The 18,812-nt window shown below is 48.8% G+C and overlaps 1 protein-coding gene across 12 annotated transcripts in view; it reads right to left on the bottom strand.

The window, feature by feature from the left end:
- Nucleotides 1-18,812, bottom strand: part of GULP1 (GULP PTB domain containing engulfment adaptor 1) — a 215,751-nt gene that overhangs the window by 39,327 nt on the left and 157,612 nt on the right. For 9 of the 12 annotated variants that reach the window (XM_072811504.1, XM_072811495.1, XM_072811502.1 and 6 more), the window contains exons 5-6: nucleotides 9,943-10,014; nucleotides 4,145-4,243 (exon numbers count right to left, since the gene is read on the bottom strand). The exons of 1 other annotated variant lie outside the window; for it this stretch is intronic. In XM_072811504.1, coding sequence (XP_072667605.1) covers nucleotides 4,145-4,243; nucleotides 9,943-10,014 — 171 coding nt within the window. The remainder of the gene's footprint in view (nucleotides 1-4,144; nucleotides 4,244-9,942; nucleotides 10,015-18,812) is intronic. 2 more of the 12 variants (XM_072811496.1, XM_072811497.1) reach the window with 1 other exon arrangement.

Genomic DNA, 18,812 nt, shown 5'->3' on the forward strand with positions numbered 1-18,812 from the left:
AATTACATGCACCCAAACTTAAACAAGTACGTAATGGAGATGGACCTCCTGACTCAGATTAAAACTAAGGTAGTCATCTCAACAGGACTTAGGAAAACACAAACAAAGCACAAGAGGATCAGAGGTGCCTGGACCTTCTGAGTTACAAGGGGTTTTAAGAGACAATAACTTTAAACCTTGAAATTTTACTGAGAAGAACAACGAGGCCCCAAGAATGAAGATACTCCCAGAAGGTTATAGAACTAGCAGAACCGTTTTTAACCAGAACATTTTCATTTTCTCTTACTGCTGCTCACTAGCATCACAGTTTTAGAGAATAACTTCATCTGCACAAGATTTCCTATGAGACATGCTTCCATTTCAGCCTGAGGTTTCATATTCAATTGTATTTTACGAGTCTTCATGAGGAAGGTGTGCATTTCGAGCATCTAAATGACTGAATCAACCCAACTCATCAGAAAGATAACTACTGAACTATATGTATATATATGTATGTATATATGTATTTACACTGTTACAGCTCTATATTTTTCATATATGGACATATACACATATGCATATATATCGCATGTCGATGTGCAGATCACAGCATATACACTCTGTAGTTATACCAACTCTCACTACATCTTTCCAGGTTCAGGGTTTTGAGGCGTCACCTTGATGAGATGTGGTCTATCGCTCTGATGCGCATTATTGCTCATCAGACTGAAAACACGTAAGTTACACTGATGCACGTTAAGAGAATCTGTTTATAGCCCGGTCTCCTTTCCCTGCACACAAACCAAATGGTGCATCGTCAACAGCAAGCACGGACGTTAGAACAAGGACGTATACTCCATGACTGCAGCGTCCGTGCCGTTACCAGATACCTGGATGCGTCTGTTTCAGCAGGAAGGAACGATGCCACAGAGCGGCTCCACCTGCTGAGGCCTCCGAGGGGGGCATCTCCCCTCCTTGCTTAGTGCTAAGATGCACCATCTCCACCTCCTATACTTCGTCCACTGACCAGTCTCTTCCTTGCTGACATATTTTTGGTTTTAATGTCCATACAGTCAAACAATACCCTTCAGCCACACGGTAGCTCCTAAACTCTAATGGCAGGTTCATTAATGGCACAATCATGTTCATGATACAGGGAGAAAATATCATTACTCTATAACATAGAAAAATGATTCATTTTTTTCCCCATTTGTAGGAAAGACTACAGGGAACATGAAAACACATCATTTCCACAGGCCGGTGGAGAAGGAACGCAGGCCCTCCCTCGTTCACTCACCAACCGCCCGGGTCACAGCCTCTGGAAATGGCAGTGGGGAAGCTTCTTTATTTTTGTCTAGATTAGCAGGGGTATCTCCCTACAAAACAAGACTAGGATGCTAAAACCTACAAAACTTATAATCTTATTATTTTCATGAAATTTCTATTGTTGTGATAGATCTTTATGAATTTTAAACGTAGCACTGATTTTTGGCAAGACAGGACAGACGTGGAAACAGAATTCAGCACAGTGAGAGCACAATTCTGCCTCAACTGACAATATTTTATTGGAGTTGGAACAAAAAATTAGTAAGTCCCTAAATGATCTATACCACCTCTCTCCAGCACTGCATAGTCTTCATTTTAAGGACAAGTGAGAAAAACAGAAAGGAGAAAAGGCACAGAAAGAAAGACATTGGAGCTGAGATTGCTTCTCTCTTCTGTTTTCATCCATCTAAATGGCATAGAAAATAGTCCATCTTCTATGAAGTCCATGTTGGATTCATAATGAATATTTAAGTCCTGTCTCATACACGTACATTTTAGTATAAGTGAATTTATTTTAGGAGTATAAAATTTTTTAAATTACGACTAAATAAAAGAAATAAACCAAAATATAATGAGTGACAGATTTTGTCCGGCCTCACTTAGGTCTCCTCAAGCAGTGGTTCTTACACACGTATCTGCCAACAGGGTGCATTGGAGTCACGTGCGGAGGTGCTTTGGGGTGTATTTTTTATAATATAAATGCTTAGTCTTGTGCTGCAGATTCTGAATCTGAAAGTCCTGAGGGGACTCCAGCAACCAGCACTCCCAGGACTCTCTTAGGGGCACTGGTGCTACGCAGAGCTCGTGAAACGTTTATTAGGTTATTTTATTTTTTTAGTGGATTCAAAAAATGGTACATTCTATATATGGGTAAAGAGTTCAGACTCTCCGTTTCATACTCAATATGTGGGTCAAGAGTCAGTCGCTCTCTATTTAAATGTAATATAACTGAATTTATTTATACATTTCAAAGATTTTAAAGCTCCAAGATTGCTCGTTGACTTGGTAGGGATGAAAAAAGAGATTTTTTTTTTCCTATTAAAAGTTGGGAAAACTTATTTTTTTTTTAAGATTTTATTTATTTATTCATGAGAGACAGAGAGAGAGAGAGAGAGGCAGAGACACAGGCAGAGGGAGAAGCAGGCTCCATGCAGGGAGCCCGATGCGGGACTCAATCCAGGGGCTCCAGGATTAGGCCCTGGGCCGAAGGCAGCACCAAACTGCTGAGCCACCCGGGCTGCCCAAAACTTATGGTTTTAAGGGAAAAATTCAATTGGGCTTCTTGAAAATCCGCTGTTAAGTATAGGAAATTGAGAACGTGGGACAGAGAAGAAAGGCTCCCGTGCTACTGATTTGCGTAAAAGGAGAACTATAATGCCCAAAGTCAACCGGCTGATCAGACTGAGGTGGGTCTCACTTGTCCCCTCACTAAGGTCTTGTAAATGGGATTTAGGTCGGGAAGGAAGGTACCTCTGACAGGCTGGGTTTAGAGAACAGAGTGACATGACTGGCAGCCGCCAAGGGGCAACTCCCCATCGTAGAGGGCTGGTCAAGAGCCTTCAGAGCACGCACCGGTAACACTGGGCCGTGTGTTAGCATTCCCATGGTCCGTTTCCGTCCCTCCTGCACATGCACACGCACACACACACACACGGGCCATCATGCAGAATTTCTGTCTATTTTGTGCTCTTCCAAGGCTCTGGCGCTGTTAAACCATCAACTGCAAACACCAGAGACGTCCTCTCCAGGGGCCTTCGTCCCGTCTCCGCGTGGGCTGCAGGTGGCTGCCTCTCCCTGTGGCCTCACGGGGCCCCCCTCTGCGCCTGCACATCCCTGACGCCTCTTGTTTTACCGGGACACCAGTTCTGGTAGATGAAGGCCTCGTCAAGGCCTCGTGCAACCGGTTACCTTAAAAGCTCTATCTCCAAGTTCAGTCTCTCTGGGGCTTAGGGTTCCGACACAGGAACTCTGGGTAAAAACAGGTCCCTAAGAAGCCATCGTAATGAATGTGAAACCCCAATGAGTTATATTTAAGTTGTTTTCTTTGGATTTGCAGGGGAAAGGACTCTTAAGTACAAGGACTTGAGGTGCTCACTGTTTTATGCAGCCCCAGAACGCGGATGCGGAAGCCCGGCCACCCCGTACCCCCGGATGTGCTGCACTTGCACACAAGGCTTGGCCGTGGTGGTCCCACAGAGCAAGCCCGCTGGGATGGCCCCTCGCCCAGTCTGCCTGGGGTCCCCTTACGGGAAGGAACCCGGGCACACGCAGAGCCCCCGGGGTGTCCGTGTGCACAGAGGTGGCAAGAGGGCGGCCGTCTGCAGGCCGAGGAGAGGGGCTCGGAGGGGACCAACCCCACGGTCAGCACGGTCTGCCATTTCCAGCCTCCAGGACCCTGAGGACAGACCTCCTGTGCCTTGAGCCACCACGTCGGGGGCGTTGTATCAGGGCAGCCCCGGGGAAGGAGCACACGCTGATCACGTCCGCAGGCAGCAGGGGCAGTCGGGCACCTTCATAACAGGGCTTTGGCCGCCCCCGTCACGCTCGGGGATTGCACTTCACGCATCTCTTGCATTGCACACACGGAAAAGGTCCTCAACGCAAGGCCAAAGGCCGAGGACTTCCATCCCGAGCACACACTGGAGAACAGGCCACGTTGGAAGCTCTCCCAAAAGTCGGTTTTCCTCCTAAAGATCCTACAGAATTTTAAATTAATTGCCATTAACCGAGAACTAGCCAGTTCCAGTAGTTACCGCATCTCAGACACACACTGAAATAGGAACACGCCCTCAGTTAACGAAAGGTCACAGTGCCCGTGACGTTCCAAAGGAAGCCTTACCTTTGTCTTCGGTTCTAGAATTTTTACTCCATATATCGATATTTGCAGCTCAACTTTAGGGATTTTCTGGCCTTCAGATTTCTTGATATGTCTTGCGAACTACAAGTGAAGAATTATTCAGAAAACTGTAATTCCGCTTCTACGGAAAACGAACACAAACGTACATGTAATATATGTGCTGGGCTTTCATTAAGTAGATTATTACCCACTTTAAAGTGTTTTATAAACCTCACATAGCTTCAACATATGGAGTGATCACACTAATGCTCCATTACTGCCGCTAAGTTGAGACGGATATTCAGTAACGGTTAAAAAGGTATTTAATACTCCTTTCATTATGTTTAAGGGATTCATACCAATTAGTTAAAGAAGATAAGTAAAGATCGATGTATTTTTCTGCAGATCTTTTGCTTTGAATCCCTTCGGAGAGCCGGAGTTGGCGGTCGTTGCCGCTCCTGGATCTTCCTCCCTGGCGCGGCGCCCTGTCCCATCAAGTCCACGAAGGGCAGGACCCTCCCGCCACACGAAAGCTGAGGCCAAGACTGAGCTAAGAGGCTGGGAACCAGGCCCACGACTACAGGGACCTCAAGAACCGAAGTTCCCCCACACTTTACGAGCAGCCTTTGTCGCACCTTCTTACTGAACTGGAAAGTGCACGCAAATGCACGTTAGGTTTTGTCATAAAATCAAAAAGAAAATCCTGACACGCACGCACTTTGTAAATGGACTTTCTCTCCCTCTCCCATCACTGCTGGACCCCGTGGTGGAAGACCTCGCAGGAGCCCAGTTAAACTTCAAGACGCCTCTTCCGTGCGGGTACACCCCCCCCCGACGTGTACACATGCACGTGCGCAATGCATGGAGCTGCTTGGGGCATGCGTGCACGGGACACACTTACACTACACATCACTCCCTGTCTGGTGAGCATCCTGATTTGGGCGACGCTACCGGCGATGCTGCTCTGTCCCCACCTCACTTCCTTCTACCTGCCCCCGCCACCTTTCTTTCTATAAAAATGGAAGGAAGGGGAGAAAAACTATGGAAAAAAATAGACTTTTTTACTCCTAGAGCCTCAAAATGTTATTCTCTACTATTATAACATGTTTTCTGCACATGGATCATCCCGACTTGACTTGAAATGGATCATATGCAAGGCAGAGTGGGTTCCAGGCGTCTTCTGTGTGTCCTATTTCTTTGCATTGTTCACCTCCTTGTACTCGCAGGCAGACGTGAGCACACAGGGTGCAGCTCGGTGCTGACGCGCCCAGAGGTCCCGGCCTCTTCCCTCCCCGCGGCTTTGCAGCCATCAGGGCTACGGGGTGCGCGCGCGGATGCCTCCGAGTGTCGCCTCGACGTCATGGGAAGGGCAGCACCTGTCTTGGGTCGCTGGGGAGGGATGATTCTGAGCTGCGACCTGTGCTGTTCTGACGGCAGGCGGCAGGCGGCTCTTGTGTATCTGCGCTCGAATCCCACACATCTGTGCCCGAGAATTCTCGTGTGTCTTTAAGAAACACAGTTTGTTTCAGATCTTCAAAAATTACTCCAGCTCTCTCCCAAAGAAAAGATTCACTTTGTTTATTTTCCCTTCATAATCTCCTTCCTGTATTGGCATAATGAAAACCATTTGGGGGTTTTCACATACGAAGGCTTGCAAAATAAATCAGCTGTTTCTATCTATGGGAGCGCCTCTGAACGAAGCCACTCCCATCCTGGCTGCAGCACGGGCTGGGCCGGGCCGGGCCCCGGGTGCCACCCTTTTCCAGAAGCAGGGGCTCTTGTGGCCTTTTCCACATCTGGGCACGACCATTCCTGGGATCTCTGTTAGCTCCCCAAAGTCGATCACAGAACAACCACCGTGTTAAATCTTATCGAGTGACTCCTTTTCTGCCAGGAAAAGGAAAAGAAAAAATAATGGAAGAAATGAAGACAGGAAAAAAGAGGGGGGTCCGGGTGGAGAAAAAAAAAAAAAAAAAGAAGAGGAAGGAAGGAAAAGAAAACAATAGAATGAGATAAAGAAAAGGGAACAAAATATCCAGTCTAAGCCTTCCGAGACCTTTTTTTTCTTGCTTCCAATTGAGATGAAGAAATTGTGCTCAAAAAAGGATTTATAGGTCATCCACTGCAATACGTCGGTCATAAAATGGGGCTTGTCGCAGTCAGGCCGAGAATCTAGTTTTGCAGCAACCCACTAAATGACTTCTTTTGCACAACATATTTTCTACATTAAAAAAAAAAAAAAACAACTTCCCAGTTCTACTTTCATGTGTGTCAAGGCTAATAAGGGGTATTGGCTTTGACTGTTGCACAGATGTTTCAAACAATTATGCTTGAGGTTGTATTTGCTCAATCTGTATTTTAAACAGAATATAATATCCTCGTTCCTGTCCATTACCCCCCCCCGAAATCTAAGATTACTGTGTCATAGTTTGGAGGCCCCTCTAACTCAAAGCCTGAGAGGCCTCTTAACCGAGTTCCAAAATACTTCTAATTACGTGCTGAAGACTGCTCCTCGTTCTTACTTCCACCATCGTGATCTCTCGTCTCCCTATTTACTCCTTGAGTTGTTAAGGCTTGAAGGGCCTTTTTACGAATTGCTTTCCATTTTTGCTTCAGTGGATTCATTTCTTGGTCATCTAGATAGCTAGCGATCGACCATCAACATTTATATATAATAATCCAATAAAAAATACTCAAAGGGGAGTGGGGGCAAAGCCTCAGCATCCTGAAAGATATCTGGATACAACAAACAAATAGACAGAAACAAGCCTTGAGCACCATAAAAAGGTGTGTGTGGGGGGGGAGAATGAAGTATTACTTGAAATTCATAGTTAAGTATATGTCACCAGTGAGTAGAAGAGCGAATTTCAGCAAATTTCTTACAGGGAGCGCTCCTGGGTTTCAATGGCATAATCACGCAATTTCTATTTCTTTCTCGGAGGACTTTAAAAAGAAAAAAAATGAAATCTAACTATACTGCCGAGGGAATATACGTGACTAGGAAAGAGAACCAACGGATTTACCACCGTGAGCCAAGCACTCGGAGCCACTCTTCTTCTCCGTGGCTCTTATTAATCGTTAATTTACTTAAGCACATCCCTAGTGGCCCTATAGGGAATCAGCTGCGTAGGTACATAATGAAAGTAAGCGCCAAACACTTGATTGATTAAATAACTGGTTACCAAGACCAAAGCAGTGTGGTGCTACGTCGGGCGCCTGAGGTCGAGGGAAACGACCAAGAGGCACAAGGGCAGCAACAAGTCCCAGGGCCTCCTGGGCTGCGGGGCCTTCTCGTGACTGCGGTTTAGCTGGACGGGGCTGAGGGGTGTCCCCTCTGACAACGGGGTCCCGGAGGGCTGCCCTCTGCTGATCTCCCAAAACTAAGAGGATGGGGTCCCTGTATCGACATTCATCCACGTGTAAACCCCACGAGCAGATCATTTATAAAATATATCGAATCCTCTGACATCCGCACTAGTTGTATTAATAAAAATAAATAAAACACTATTAAAAATGAGATTCATTATTATAACAATTATAACAATATGAAATCTGAAAATAAAACTTTTAACACTTATAAAAACTACCTTATTTAAGAAAAATTTATAAAGTATAAATTTTCTACAAAGTGGCAGGAAAACTGTACGTAATAAAATCAAGATTCTAAGTTTTTTCTTGAAAAATTAATCGGACATCATTAATTAGGTGTTATTAATTAATTAATGACAATTAATTAATCAGATGTCATTAATTAGACACGGGAGCATGAAAAAATACATCATTGAAAACATTCTAAGTATTCCATTATCTTATATTAATCCCGAATTTTAAATTGTCAGAAAAACCAGTATATAAAATACTGAAAAGTTTTCAAAAACGAGGAAGTAAAATATTAACTCATGTGGCAAATAAAACCCAACACTGAACTAGAATAGATAGAGAGGCAGTCAGAATCCATATGTTTAAGAAAAATAAGCAGGAAATTGAAATGGGGGAGGTGCACACAAAATAGAGTGAAGGAGGAAAAAAAAGTGGGTTTTTTTGGTGGAACCATGGCACCACCTTCTGGCCATTTCTACACCAGAATTAAAAAGGAAACGGGTCTACTTTTCTAACATAAATGCAGATACTCTTGAAGGCTCTGAAGTGTAGCCTCTGACCTCTGACACCAAGAAATATGTGTATATAAAATAAAATCAGGTTAAAGAAAAAAACATTGCTTTATTTATTTCAATTTGTTTATAGATCATTACCCTGAAATACACTTTCCCGATGTACAGAATTTTTGCAATCAGCAGCCTAAAGATTACTCATTAGAGAAACATTTATTCTGGAAGACGCTCGGAAAGCAAAAATTATGAAGTGAACATGCATTTTTAGACTATGCTGCATTCTTACTGCAGATCACGTTCCCTTATTAACGGAGTGCATTTCCAAATGGGAAACGACACAGGAACGGCAAAGACTCACAAAAATGCCTGAAAACTAGCCACTGTTTAAAAGCATTTCATCTCGAATATTCTCCGTTATATGTGGTCGCAATGTGACCTAATCCTTTTGGTTCAGGCTCTGAGGCGACTGAATAAAGAACCTCCTGGATACAAAGACGTATTTTAAGTATAAAGACCATTATTCTTCTCTAAAAATTCTGATTGCAGGTAAGCCGGACTCAGGCCGCGTTTGCAGGATCTTAAACATCTAAAGGGGAACCTCAAGTGTCGTTCATAAGCTTCGAGGCCTTTCCAACCAACAAGGGCAGGTCGGGGCCACCACCTGATGAGCGCTGCAGAGAAACGGTGGCCTCGCCCGCTTTTTTCCCAAATGGGAAAGGTAGCATCTTGGAGACTTTCGGCGTATTTGCTTGAAAGCATTTGTAAATCATGTAAATCGGGTAAAACGGGCAGGTAAACATATTATCCACTTCGCTTTCTTCCCCTAGAGCACACGCCACCCCACTTCTACTCTTATTCAATTTACACACTCCGTGGACTCCGTCTGATGCGACATTCTCAAAGCAAGAAGGTATTTTTTCACGTCTACAGTTTTGCCAGACACAAGCAACGGCCTGACCCTCTCGTAAAATAACTGGACGGTCTTTAAACCACGTACAGTTAGAGAAGGGTTGTTTCTGGAAAAAAAAAAAACAAAACAAAACTGTGGGAATAACTACAGAGAGTAACAATGAGTTGTGTAAAAAGAAAAAAAGTAGTGGTGTGTTGGGTTTTCTTAATGGGATAAAGAGGAGGCTTCGGCTGCAGGAATGTCCCGCATCCGAGTGCCTCGGGGAGAAGAGCGTCTCCGGGACGGGGCGCACCTGACACACCCGCGGAGACGGGCCGCGGCTTCCAGGGAACGGTCTCGGGAAACGTGACTGTGAGCACACGGTGGCGTCTCTTGTGCTGTCTGGGTGTCCCGGTCCCATCCGCGCGGGGACAAAGCCACGACTCCTGGGCCCCCTAACCTAGGGTGCAGACCCCCGCCGGGCCCCACGGCCAACGGCACACCTGCACAGGTGTGCTGCCCGGGAGCTGGCCGGATGCCACCGCCAGCCGGACGCCGGGGCCCAGCCGTCGGGTGCGGGCCAGCTCCTCAGGGTCCCGCAGGCCCCCGCGGTCGCGGCCCGTGGGCGTGGGGGTCACGGGCAGACATGAACGCTGCCCCTCCGGAGCCATCCCTGTGGGTGCACACTCATCGCTGACTCTGGCCCCCTGGCCTGCGACGGTCCCGCACTTTTACGGGGACAAAGCCACTCCTGGCTGGCGGGACGGGCCCAGGGGCCGCGTGGGCCGGGAGTGTCCTACCTTGAGCTTCCTCACGGCGTCCCGCACGACTTCGGTTCCTTTGGGCTGCTCCACCTCGGTGCTGCCGAGAAACTGAAAATGGCCAGACGTCAGATAAGGCGTCCCCGGGTCAGCTGGGAGCGCGAGACCGCCTCGCGGGACCCACGGGCAGGCGGGGGCGCAGCCCCGAGGCCCAGCCCGCGGAGCGCGTGCAGCTGACATCATCCGATGTTACATGAAAACGCAAGGACGCTACCTGACGACTCCTATCGTTGGAAGATTTTTTTAAGACATACTTTTCCTAAATATACGATTGACTGATTTTTGTGTGAGATTTTATTTACTCGTGAGAGAGAGAGACGTGCTGAGCGGGCGGGAGGAGCAGACTCTGAGCACAGAACCCGGTGCGGGACTCGATCCCAGGACCCCAGGGTCATGACCTGAGCTGAAGGCAGACGCTCAACCGCTGGCTCACCCGGGGGCCCCCTAAATAGTTTACTTGAAGATTTTTATGGGAAAGAGAACTAAAGCGACTTTCATTACCTTAGGAGGAAAGGAGGAAAGTTGACCTCAAAATTTAAAACTTAAAACACGTTTACTAATTTGTAAATTATTCATTCATCTGTAAATTCAAAGCATATAAATGCCTTTTTTCGGTTACTTGGTTTAAATGTCATAGCATATTTTAAAATATCAATATTTTAAGATAATCTACGATTCAATACAGCTCATAATTTCAAATAAGCATTTTCCTGGTTTTTCCAACTATGACACTAACACAGTGTGAAAGCTTTTAAAACACAAATTTCTTTAAAACGAATAAAAACAAACAAACAAAAAAAACGAATGATTCCACCTATCAGGGCTATAAGCTAAACTGCATTATAAAAACAAACTTGATGATCTATGATTTCACTAAGTCTTACAATATCCCTGAAGGCTGTTGGCTCATACCTGATCCATACCCCCGACCCCCACCCCGACCGGTCAAAGAGAGAAAGGTTCCTAATAGTGACCCCACGGCAACAGGATCTCTATCGCGAAGAGATAAAAGACCTCCTAAACACAAGTCCAATCTCATGAAATATGTAAGAATCATCAGGAGCGAAATTTGGTATTTTATCCTATAAAATATTTCTACATAAACAGCAAACACTTAAATGCAGTAAGCGCCACACAGTACCAGTTGCAACACCCGAGTGCGTTCTGGATTCACTTCTTGTACGAATACGCGTGTGTGCGAGCGTGCACTTTGTATCAGGTAAAGCTGTAGGATTTTTTCTTTAAAGATATTACTTATCTATTCATTTATTCATGAGAGACACAGAGAGAAGCAGACACACAGGCAGAGGGAGCAGCAGGCTCCACCCAGGGAGCCCGATGTGGGACTCGATCCCGGGACCCCGGGGTCATGGCCTGGGCTGAAGGCGGGTCCTCAAGCGCTGGGCCCCCCGGGCTGCCCACTGTAGGATCTTGTAATGTCCACCCCCAGCGTGGAAAGGAGCAAAATAGTAAAGTCGGGGTGTCCTCTTACATCACACGGTGCTCCTTCCCTCGTTCTTGGAAAAGTGACAGTAGTGAGCACAGAAACCCGCGTCTGTTTTCCAGGAGGGGCCTGTCGTGGTCGCAGGAGCACGTTCACACCGCACAGCGGACCCCGCATCCTTGGGGCAGGTTGGGGGACCCACCTGGAAGAGCTGCGGATGACGCCTCGGCGGGGCCTTGGGAACCGGTACAGCAGCAACAGGCCAGGCCCGCGGGAGGCAGACACACTCGGGCCGCAAAATACGGGGGCAGGTGCTCCGTGCGGCGGGCCCACCACCCGGGCAGGTGCAGGTCCCCATCCTCGGGGGGAGGCAGGTGCACGGGTCCTTCCTCCCCTACAGCCCGGCCCCATGGCCCACTTGTGGCGCCACAGGCCCTGGGGACCCAGGTCGTGCCCCCGGGGGACCCGGGTCCCTGTGCCCCGCAGGGCTCACCGGGAAGGAGGGCCTGTGTCCTGATGTAGGCGGGCACCTGCCCCCGGCCTCGTCGGGGTCCCTGGGCCACCAGCCGGGCTGCCCTGGGGCGGGGCGGGGGGGTGACCTCCCTGGACCCCGCTTGGCGGGAGGCAGCATCGCGGGCCCAAGACGGTCCTTGCAGGAGGAGCCTGCGGTGCCGAGGGGACCCAGGCAGGTGCGGTCCCCTAGCTCCGCTCATCCCGGCCCTGGCCTAGACCGCTGAGCGCGGCGGTGCTCCCAGAAACAGGGAAGGAGCACCTGTGGGCGGCTCCTGCACGGGAGGAGGCCCTGGGTTGGGAAGGGTGGCAGGAGCACTGCGAGTACCCGTGCGGGAGCACCCATCCCGGGAGGATGCCCCCGGGTCGGCGAGGGGCAGCAGGAGCACTGTGAGTACCTGGGGGGAGCACCCACCCTGGGAGGATGGCCCCAGGTTGGCAAGGGGCGGCAGGAGCACTGTGAGTACTCAAGGAGGAGCACCCATCCCAGGAGGAGCACCCATCCCGAGAGGAGCACCCATCCTGAGGAGGAGCACCCAGCCCAGGAGGAGCACCCAGCCCGGGGAGGAGCACCCATCCTGGGAGGAGCACCCATCCCGGGAGGAGCACCCATCTCATAGAGGAGCACTATCCTGCGGAGGAGCACCCAGCCCACAGAGGTGCACCCATCCCAGGAGGAGCATCCACGGCGCCCCACGCAGCCCGATCAGGGCGCCCGGAGCCACGCAGCCAAGGACCGGCCGGGCCGGGCTCCCCCACAGGACCGTGTCCACGTCGCAGGGCTGGTTTGCTGGAAGCGCAGGGACGAGGCCGGGCTGGGGTGAGGCTCCTGTGGGTCGGGGGGGGCTCACGGGACACGTGGGTGGGGGGTGCGGGCCGGAGCCCCCGGGTGTCCCGGCGCACAGGGTCGGTGTCGCGGGTCCCGGGGCGGGGTGGCCCCTGGCGAGGGGCTTGGATGCTTGGAGGCTCAGCAGCACCCGGGCACCTCCACCTGTGCATGGGCGCTGACCCTGAGGCCACCACCGGGGGCACCCAGCGCACCCACCTTCCTGGCAGCTGGACCCAGACCCGGGCTCGTGCAGGGGCGGGGGGTGCTCACCCCGGAGGCCCCCTACCTGCACCCCTGACCCGGGCACCTGCACCACGCTGGGGGGGTGCTCACCCCGGAGCCCCCCCACCCCCCGGAGCGCACTCAGCGGCCCACGGAGCATCACTGAGGCAGGTGCACCTTGAGGACCCGGGCTCCTTAGGTCACCCCACGAGGAAATCCATCCCAGCCCCCTCTGCTAGGCATGGACCTCGGTGAAAAACAAGAGTCTCCTCTTTCCTTTTTCTTTTTTTTAGCATTCTCTTAAAAGAAATGGGACATGGGCATGTTTAACATTTTAAACAGTAAAAAAAGTCACGGCTTTTATGATTTAGCAACTTTGTCTTAGCTCCTCCCTGTGGCAGAAAGACAATGGGGAGGATGAGAGAGAGCAAGATGCCGGGGGTCCTGCTCTGGGGCAGGGAGCGCAGGCCTCAGGCTCGGGGCCCAGGCAGGCCTCGTGGCACTTCCTCCCACTGTTAAAAGTCTCAAATTTTATCAATTATTTTACTTCAAAGTCACAAATAGGCAACACTCATTTTGGGACATTTTTTTTTTTTTTAAGATCAGGAATTAGGGACGCCTGGGGGGCCCAGTGGTTGAGCACCTGCCTGCAGCCCAGGTCGTGACCCCGGGGTCCCGGGATTGAGTCCCACGTCGGGCTCCCTGCGTGGAGCCTGCTTCTCCCTCTGCCTGGGTCTCTCATGAATAAATTAAAAAAATCTTAAAAAAATAAGATGAGGAATTAGATCTTTAGATCTTACAAAAGCACAAGTACCTGTGTTTCACAATCAGGCGCCCGTGTTTTGAGACGCTACAACAGAACGTTTCCACTTTATTACGAAAAAACCCTGATCATCTTCATAGCGATGCAGTCACTGCAGGGAATTTAGAACTAGAGAAAAACGTATCCGTGAAAATAAGCATCAGCATTGACCTCCGAGCCAAGAGGGAACCATCGTGATCTTTTAAATTCACGTTACGGTAAAAGTAATCAGCCAGTGACAATATTGGATAAACTCATGAAAACAAACAAGAACAACTTAAATTACCACGTATCACTGATTTACTTATTCATTGAGCATTATCGCGTGTGCGCATGTATTTAGACTTTCACTACCAGCTAAATAATTAAGAGTCGAGATTAAAGCATCAACTATGAAAAAAATAAATAAATAAAAAAAATAAAAAAAAAGTATCAACTATGACTCCGAAGCAGTGCGGACGGAGAAGGGAGACGGAAGGGACAAAAGGGGCTTTTCGAACGTATTAGACTGTAGATGATCTAAAAGCGTGCGGCGTGTCGCTCGTGTGTGCGCTGAACGGATGCCCACTCGGTGTGTATTACCCACACGCTGGATCTTTTTTTTTTTTTAATTTTTATTTATTTTATGATAGTCACACAGAGAGAGAGAGAGAGAGAGAGAGAGAGAGAGGCAGAGACACAGGCAGAGGGAGAAGCAGGCTCCATGCACCGGGAGCCCGACGTGGGACTCGATCCCAGGTCTCCAGGATCGTGCCCTGGGCCAAAGGCAGGCGCCAAACCGCTGCGCCACCCAGGGATCCCCACACGCTGGATCTTTACAGAATCTTCTACAAATACTTTGGCAAATACCGAGCAGTTCTGAGAGGATACGGCTCACTGCTGTGCCCCCTCACAACCCGCGCGTCCCTCTGCTCAAGGCCCGAGGACCCGGCAGACGCGCCCTCGACGGGTACCTCGGAGGCTACGGTCTGTTGAAATGAGAAACGGGGCGTCATCAGGCTACGCAGACTTCCTAAGCTAAAATGCTATTGATATTTCTCACATTTGGCTTCATATTTTCCAAAACTTCCACAGTTATGTTTTTATTTAATTAAGATGATACCAACTTCTCTTTTAAGCTCATGTCATGGGGCGGCCTGGGTGGCTCCGTGGTTTAGCGCCTGCCTTCAGCACAGGGTGGGATCCTGGGGTCCCGGGATCGAGTCCCGCGTGGGCTCCCTGCACGGCGCCTGCTTCTCCCTCTGCCTGCGTGTCTGCCTCTCTCTCTCTCTGTATCTATGAATAAATAAATAAATAAAATCTTTAAAAAAAGAAAAAAGCTCATCTCATGTAATGTCCATATTCGTTTCTTCCAGGTCAATCACTGTCTTCCATCGTACCACAATGAGCATTTTGCAAGGACGTGTTTTCGAGTTTGAGGATTCCATCTTCATTTTCAAATATCACTTGAGATGGACTTTTTTCACATGAAAAGCCGCACAGTTTAGGACTTGCTGCTTTGCCAGTAGAGAGCAGCATTGCACACCACATGGACTCATGTATGCTCTGCTTTACTTGCTTCCTCAAACGTTCTTAAGATCACTCTATGAAGAATGTGGGTTTTTTAAAAAAAAATGTCAGATAAATGACAATTAGAATAATTAACTAAAGAGTTATTAAGTCTAATTGCTATGAAATTTGACACTATTTAACATATGAAAGGGCTAGTTGATAACAAATATACTACGGAACACATGCTTGTATCAAATTCAAAATATGCCAATTTTATGTAGATATGTTCTTATAATTATTTAAAAATATTAAAGGAAAATAATTTCCACTTTTTACAGGATAAAAGATTCATCTAAAATTAAAGTTAATAAATAATTGGTAGATAATGACCAATAGATATTCTAAATATAGAATAAAATAAGTGAGCATGTCTCTATCCTTATAACCAAGGTTGCAGGGGCCTCAAATAGGATTGGGCTAATTTTCTTGGCATTAACTTGACTGCGTATGTGTTTAAAAAAAAAAAAAGGTTTTAAACCTTCTAGCTACTCAACTGCACCCAGGAGATAAGCCATACGGGAGTAAGCCAATTTAATTTTATAGTCTTTATTTGGCTGACTTACCATGCCACTACGCCAAGCAATGCAGGAAAAAAATAGTTTTAAAAGGCACATCATAACATTCAATTGCTAACAAAGGGTCAGAATTCATCAGATTCCAACCCATTACTTAATCACCAAAACCATAATCTTAAAAAAAAAATAAATTAAAATAGATCCACCAAAAAGAAAGGTCATACTTTAAATACTCTGAAGGTTATTCTTTAAAGGAGGGCCAGGAAATTTTGATGGAGAATTAAAAAAGAGATTGGGCTCAGCATTAAAAAAAAAAAAAAATCTACATTTCACATTTGATTTGATATGAGGTTCCTTATTCTATTACAGCCACTTTCCACGAAGCTATTTCTGTTCTTTCACACGGATGTTGAATGTGTGGTTTTCATAGGCTCCTGCTTTTAAAATAAGAGTTGTGAGTTGAAGGCCAAGCAAACGTCCTGGCTACAACGGGGGAGCCCAGTGTTCAGGGGTCTCCCGGGAGCTGGGCCTCCCACGGGCGGACACGCAGCCTCGGGTGTCGTCCGGTCCCAGACACAACTCTGAGGCCGACCCACCTGAGAAGGGACCCGGGGAAGAGGAGGGTGGGCCTTCAGCGGCTTGTTGCTCCTCAGGAATAACCCAGTCTACACCGCGAACCAACAGCGGGGCTCTGGAGCCAGACAGGTGGTCCCTTGCGTGTTGTTGGGAGAGGACCAGTCCTGACCAGGGCCGTGCACCTGCATGGCTGTGCCTGGGGGGGGAGGGAGCTGCATCTGCACAGCTGTGCCCGGGAGGTTGGGGGCTGCACCTGCATGGCTATGCCCATGGGGAGGCTGCACCTGCACAGCTGTGACTGGGGGGGGGGCCTGCACCTGCACGGCTGTGTCCAGGAGGTGGGGGGCCTGCACCTGCACGGCTGTATCTGGGGCAGGGCGGGGGTGCTGCACCTGCACGGCTGTGCCTGGGGGGGGCCTGCACCTGCACAGCTGTGCCCAGGGGGTGGGGGGCCTGCACCTGCACGGTTGTGCCCGGGGGGGGGGGTCTGCACCTGCACGGCTGTGTCCAGGAGGTGGGGGGCCTGCACCTGCACAGCTGTGCCCAGGGGGTGGGGGGCCTGCACCTGCACGGTTGTGCCCGGGGGGGGGGTCTGCACCTGGATGGCTGTGCCCGGGGGGGGGGGGGGGGGGGGGGGAGGGCGTCTGCACCTGCACGGCTGTGCCTGGGGTGGGGCATCCAACTCCCATTAGTGAGAGGCCTGAAGCCCAGGCCAGGACGCTCAGGTCAGGCCGCGTTCCCAGCCCTCCAGGTGTCACACCGCGGTCTTCCCTCGGCCCAGACAGAACAGGGACGGGACGGAGGGGAACAGGACACCTGCGTGTGTCACTCAACCACATCCTGCGGCTAATTAGCATCATGCCGCCCGTTCTTTCTACTGTGAACTACGCTTACACCCCAAAGGGGCCAAGAGGCTCCTTGGCTGGCTTCCCAGGGGTAACCTGAATGTCCAAATACTGTTTACGGAGACTCTCAGACACTCCACTCCATCCCTCACGAGACGGGGATACATTCCTAGCGCTTGTGTGAGAATTAAATGAGAAAATGCAACCAGCCCCGGGCGCAGAGTGAACGTTCACCGAATTTAGGCTCAGAGAGTAAAATAAAATAACAAAACGGCCACAGCAAGCAAATAAAAGGAGTCAACTCAACCAGGGCAGCTGTGAAGCAAGCAGGAAAAAACCCTATTTTTAAGCCGCTCGTGTCTGGAGTTGGGCTCTGGAGGCTGCCGCGATTCTCACCAGCACATACACGGGTGTAGTTTTGTTTTCTCAAAATTTCATTGGTTATTTTCAGACATTTATTCTTCTTAATTCTCGATGTAATTGTAATTTCACAGCAATTCCACTATATAAGACTTGAGACAAGTGAGGCTTCCAGGATACAAGATATGCCTGTTGGTGGGCGCTTTGTCTGTTTTCAGGAAGGCCGAGTATTTTTCTTCCTAAATATATGCCCCGTTGCTTTATAGTTTGGGGTTTAATTACGGCTTTTAAAATTCTATTTAGGGAAGCCGGGTGGCTCAGTGGTTTGGCGCCACCTTCAGCCCAGGGCGTGACCCCAGGGTCCCGGGATGGAGTCCTGCATCTCCTGGGCTCCCTGCATGGAGCCTGCTTCTCCCTCTGCCTATGTCTCTGCCTCTCTGTGTCTCTCATGAATAAATAAGTAAAATCTTAAAATAAAATAAAATAAAATACAAAATAAAATAATAAAATAAATAAAATAAAATAAAAAAATAAAATAAAATAAAATAAAATAAAATAAAATTCTATTTATAGCAAGTTATTGCAACTATAGGAAATGCCCTAGATCCAGGCAGCTTATCAAGGTATCTTCTCAAGCACAGCAGTTTTATTTATTGTCTAAAATTGGAGTCTCCCAGAATATAACTATCAATAAAGCGAAACACATTTCCTTTTCTTTCTCAATACTGTTACCAATGACATCGTTTTTCTTTGCTTATGAAACCCTAGGGAATAACCGAAGGTGGTTAAGTACTCATTTCGTGTTCTTCATCTTCACAGAACTTCCCGGAGCTTCGGGCAGGGATGGTCATTCCGCCTGCCGTTGGGCGTCCACGCCGACGAAGCCAGGGCCCACATCTGCACACGGTGTCCCTGGACTCTTTCTGAAAAGAATGTATTTGCGGGGAGAAGCCGCTGCTATTCCAAGAATCCTCACATCTTTCCTGAGCTAAATGTCTCTCTCTCTCTCTCTCCCTTTTGGGAAAATCATGCTTTAAATGTTCTAGTCCTACTTCGGGTGAGGGTGTCTCCAGCGCCGCGGGGCCGGGTGGCTCCAAGGGGCCCGGCCCGGGCGACCCCATGCCCAGCCGCGGCGGCCCGGACGGTCACGGCGACGGCTGCCCGCCCCAGGCCCACGGCCCATGCTGTCCTCCCT

This window comes from Canis lupus, chromosome 34 (genome assembly GCF_048164855.1).
Source record: "Canis lupus baileyi chromosome 34, mCanLup2.hap1, whole genome shotgun sequence".
NCBI classification, from domain to species: Eukaryota; Metazoa; Chordata; class Mammalia; order Carnivora; family Canidae; genus Canis; species Canis lupus.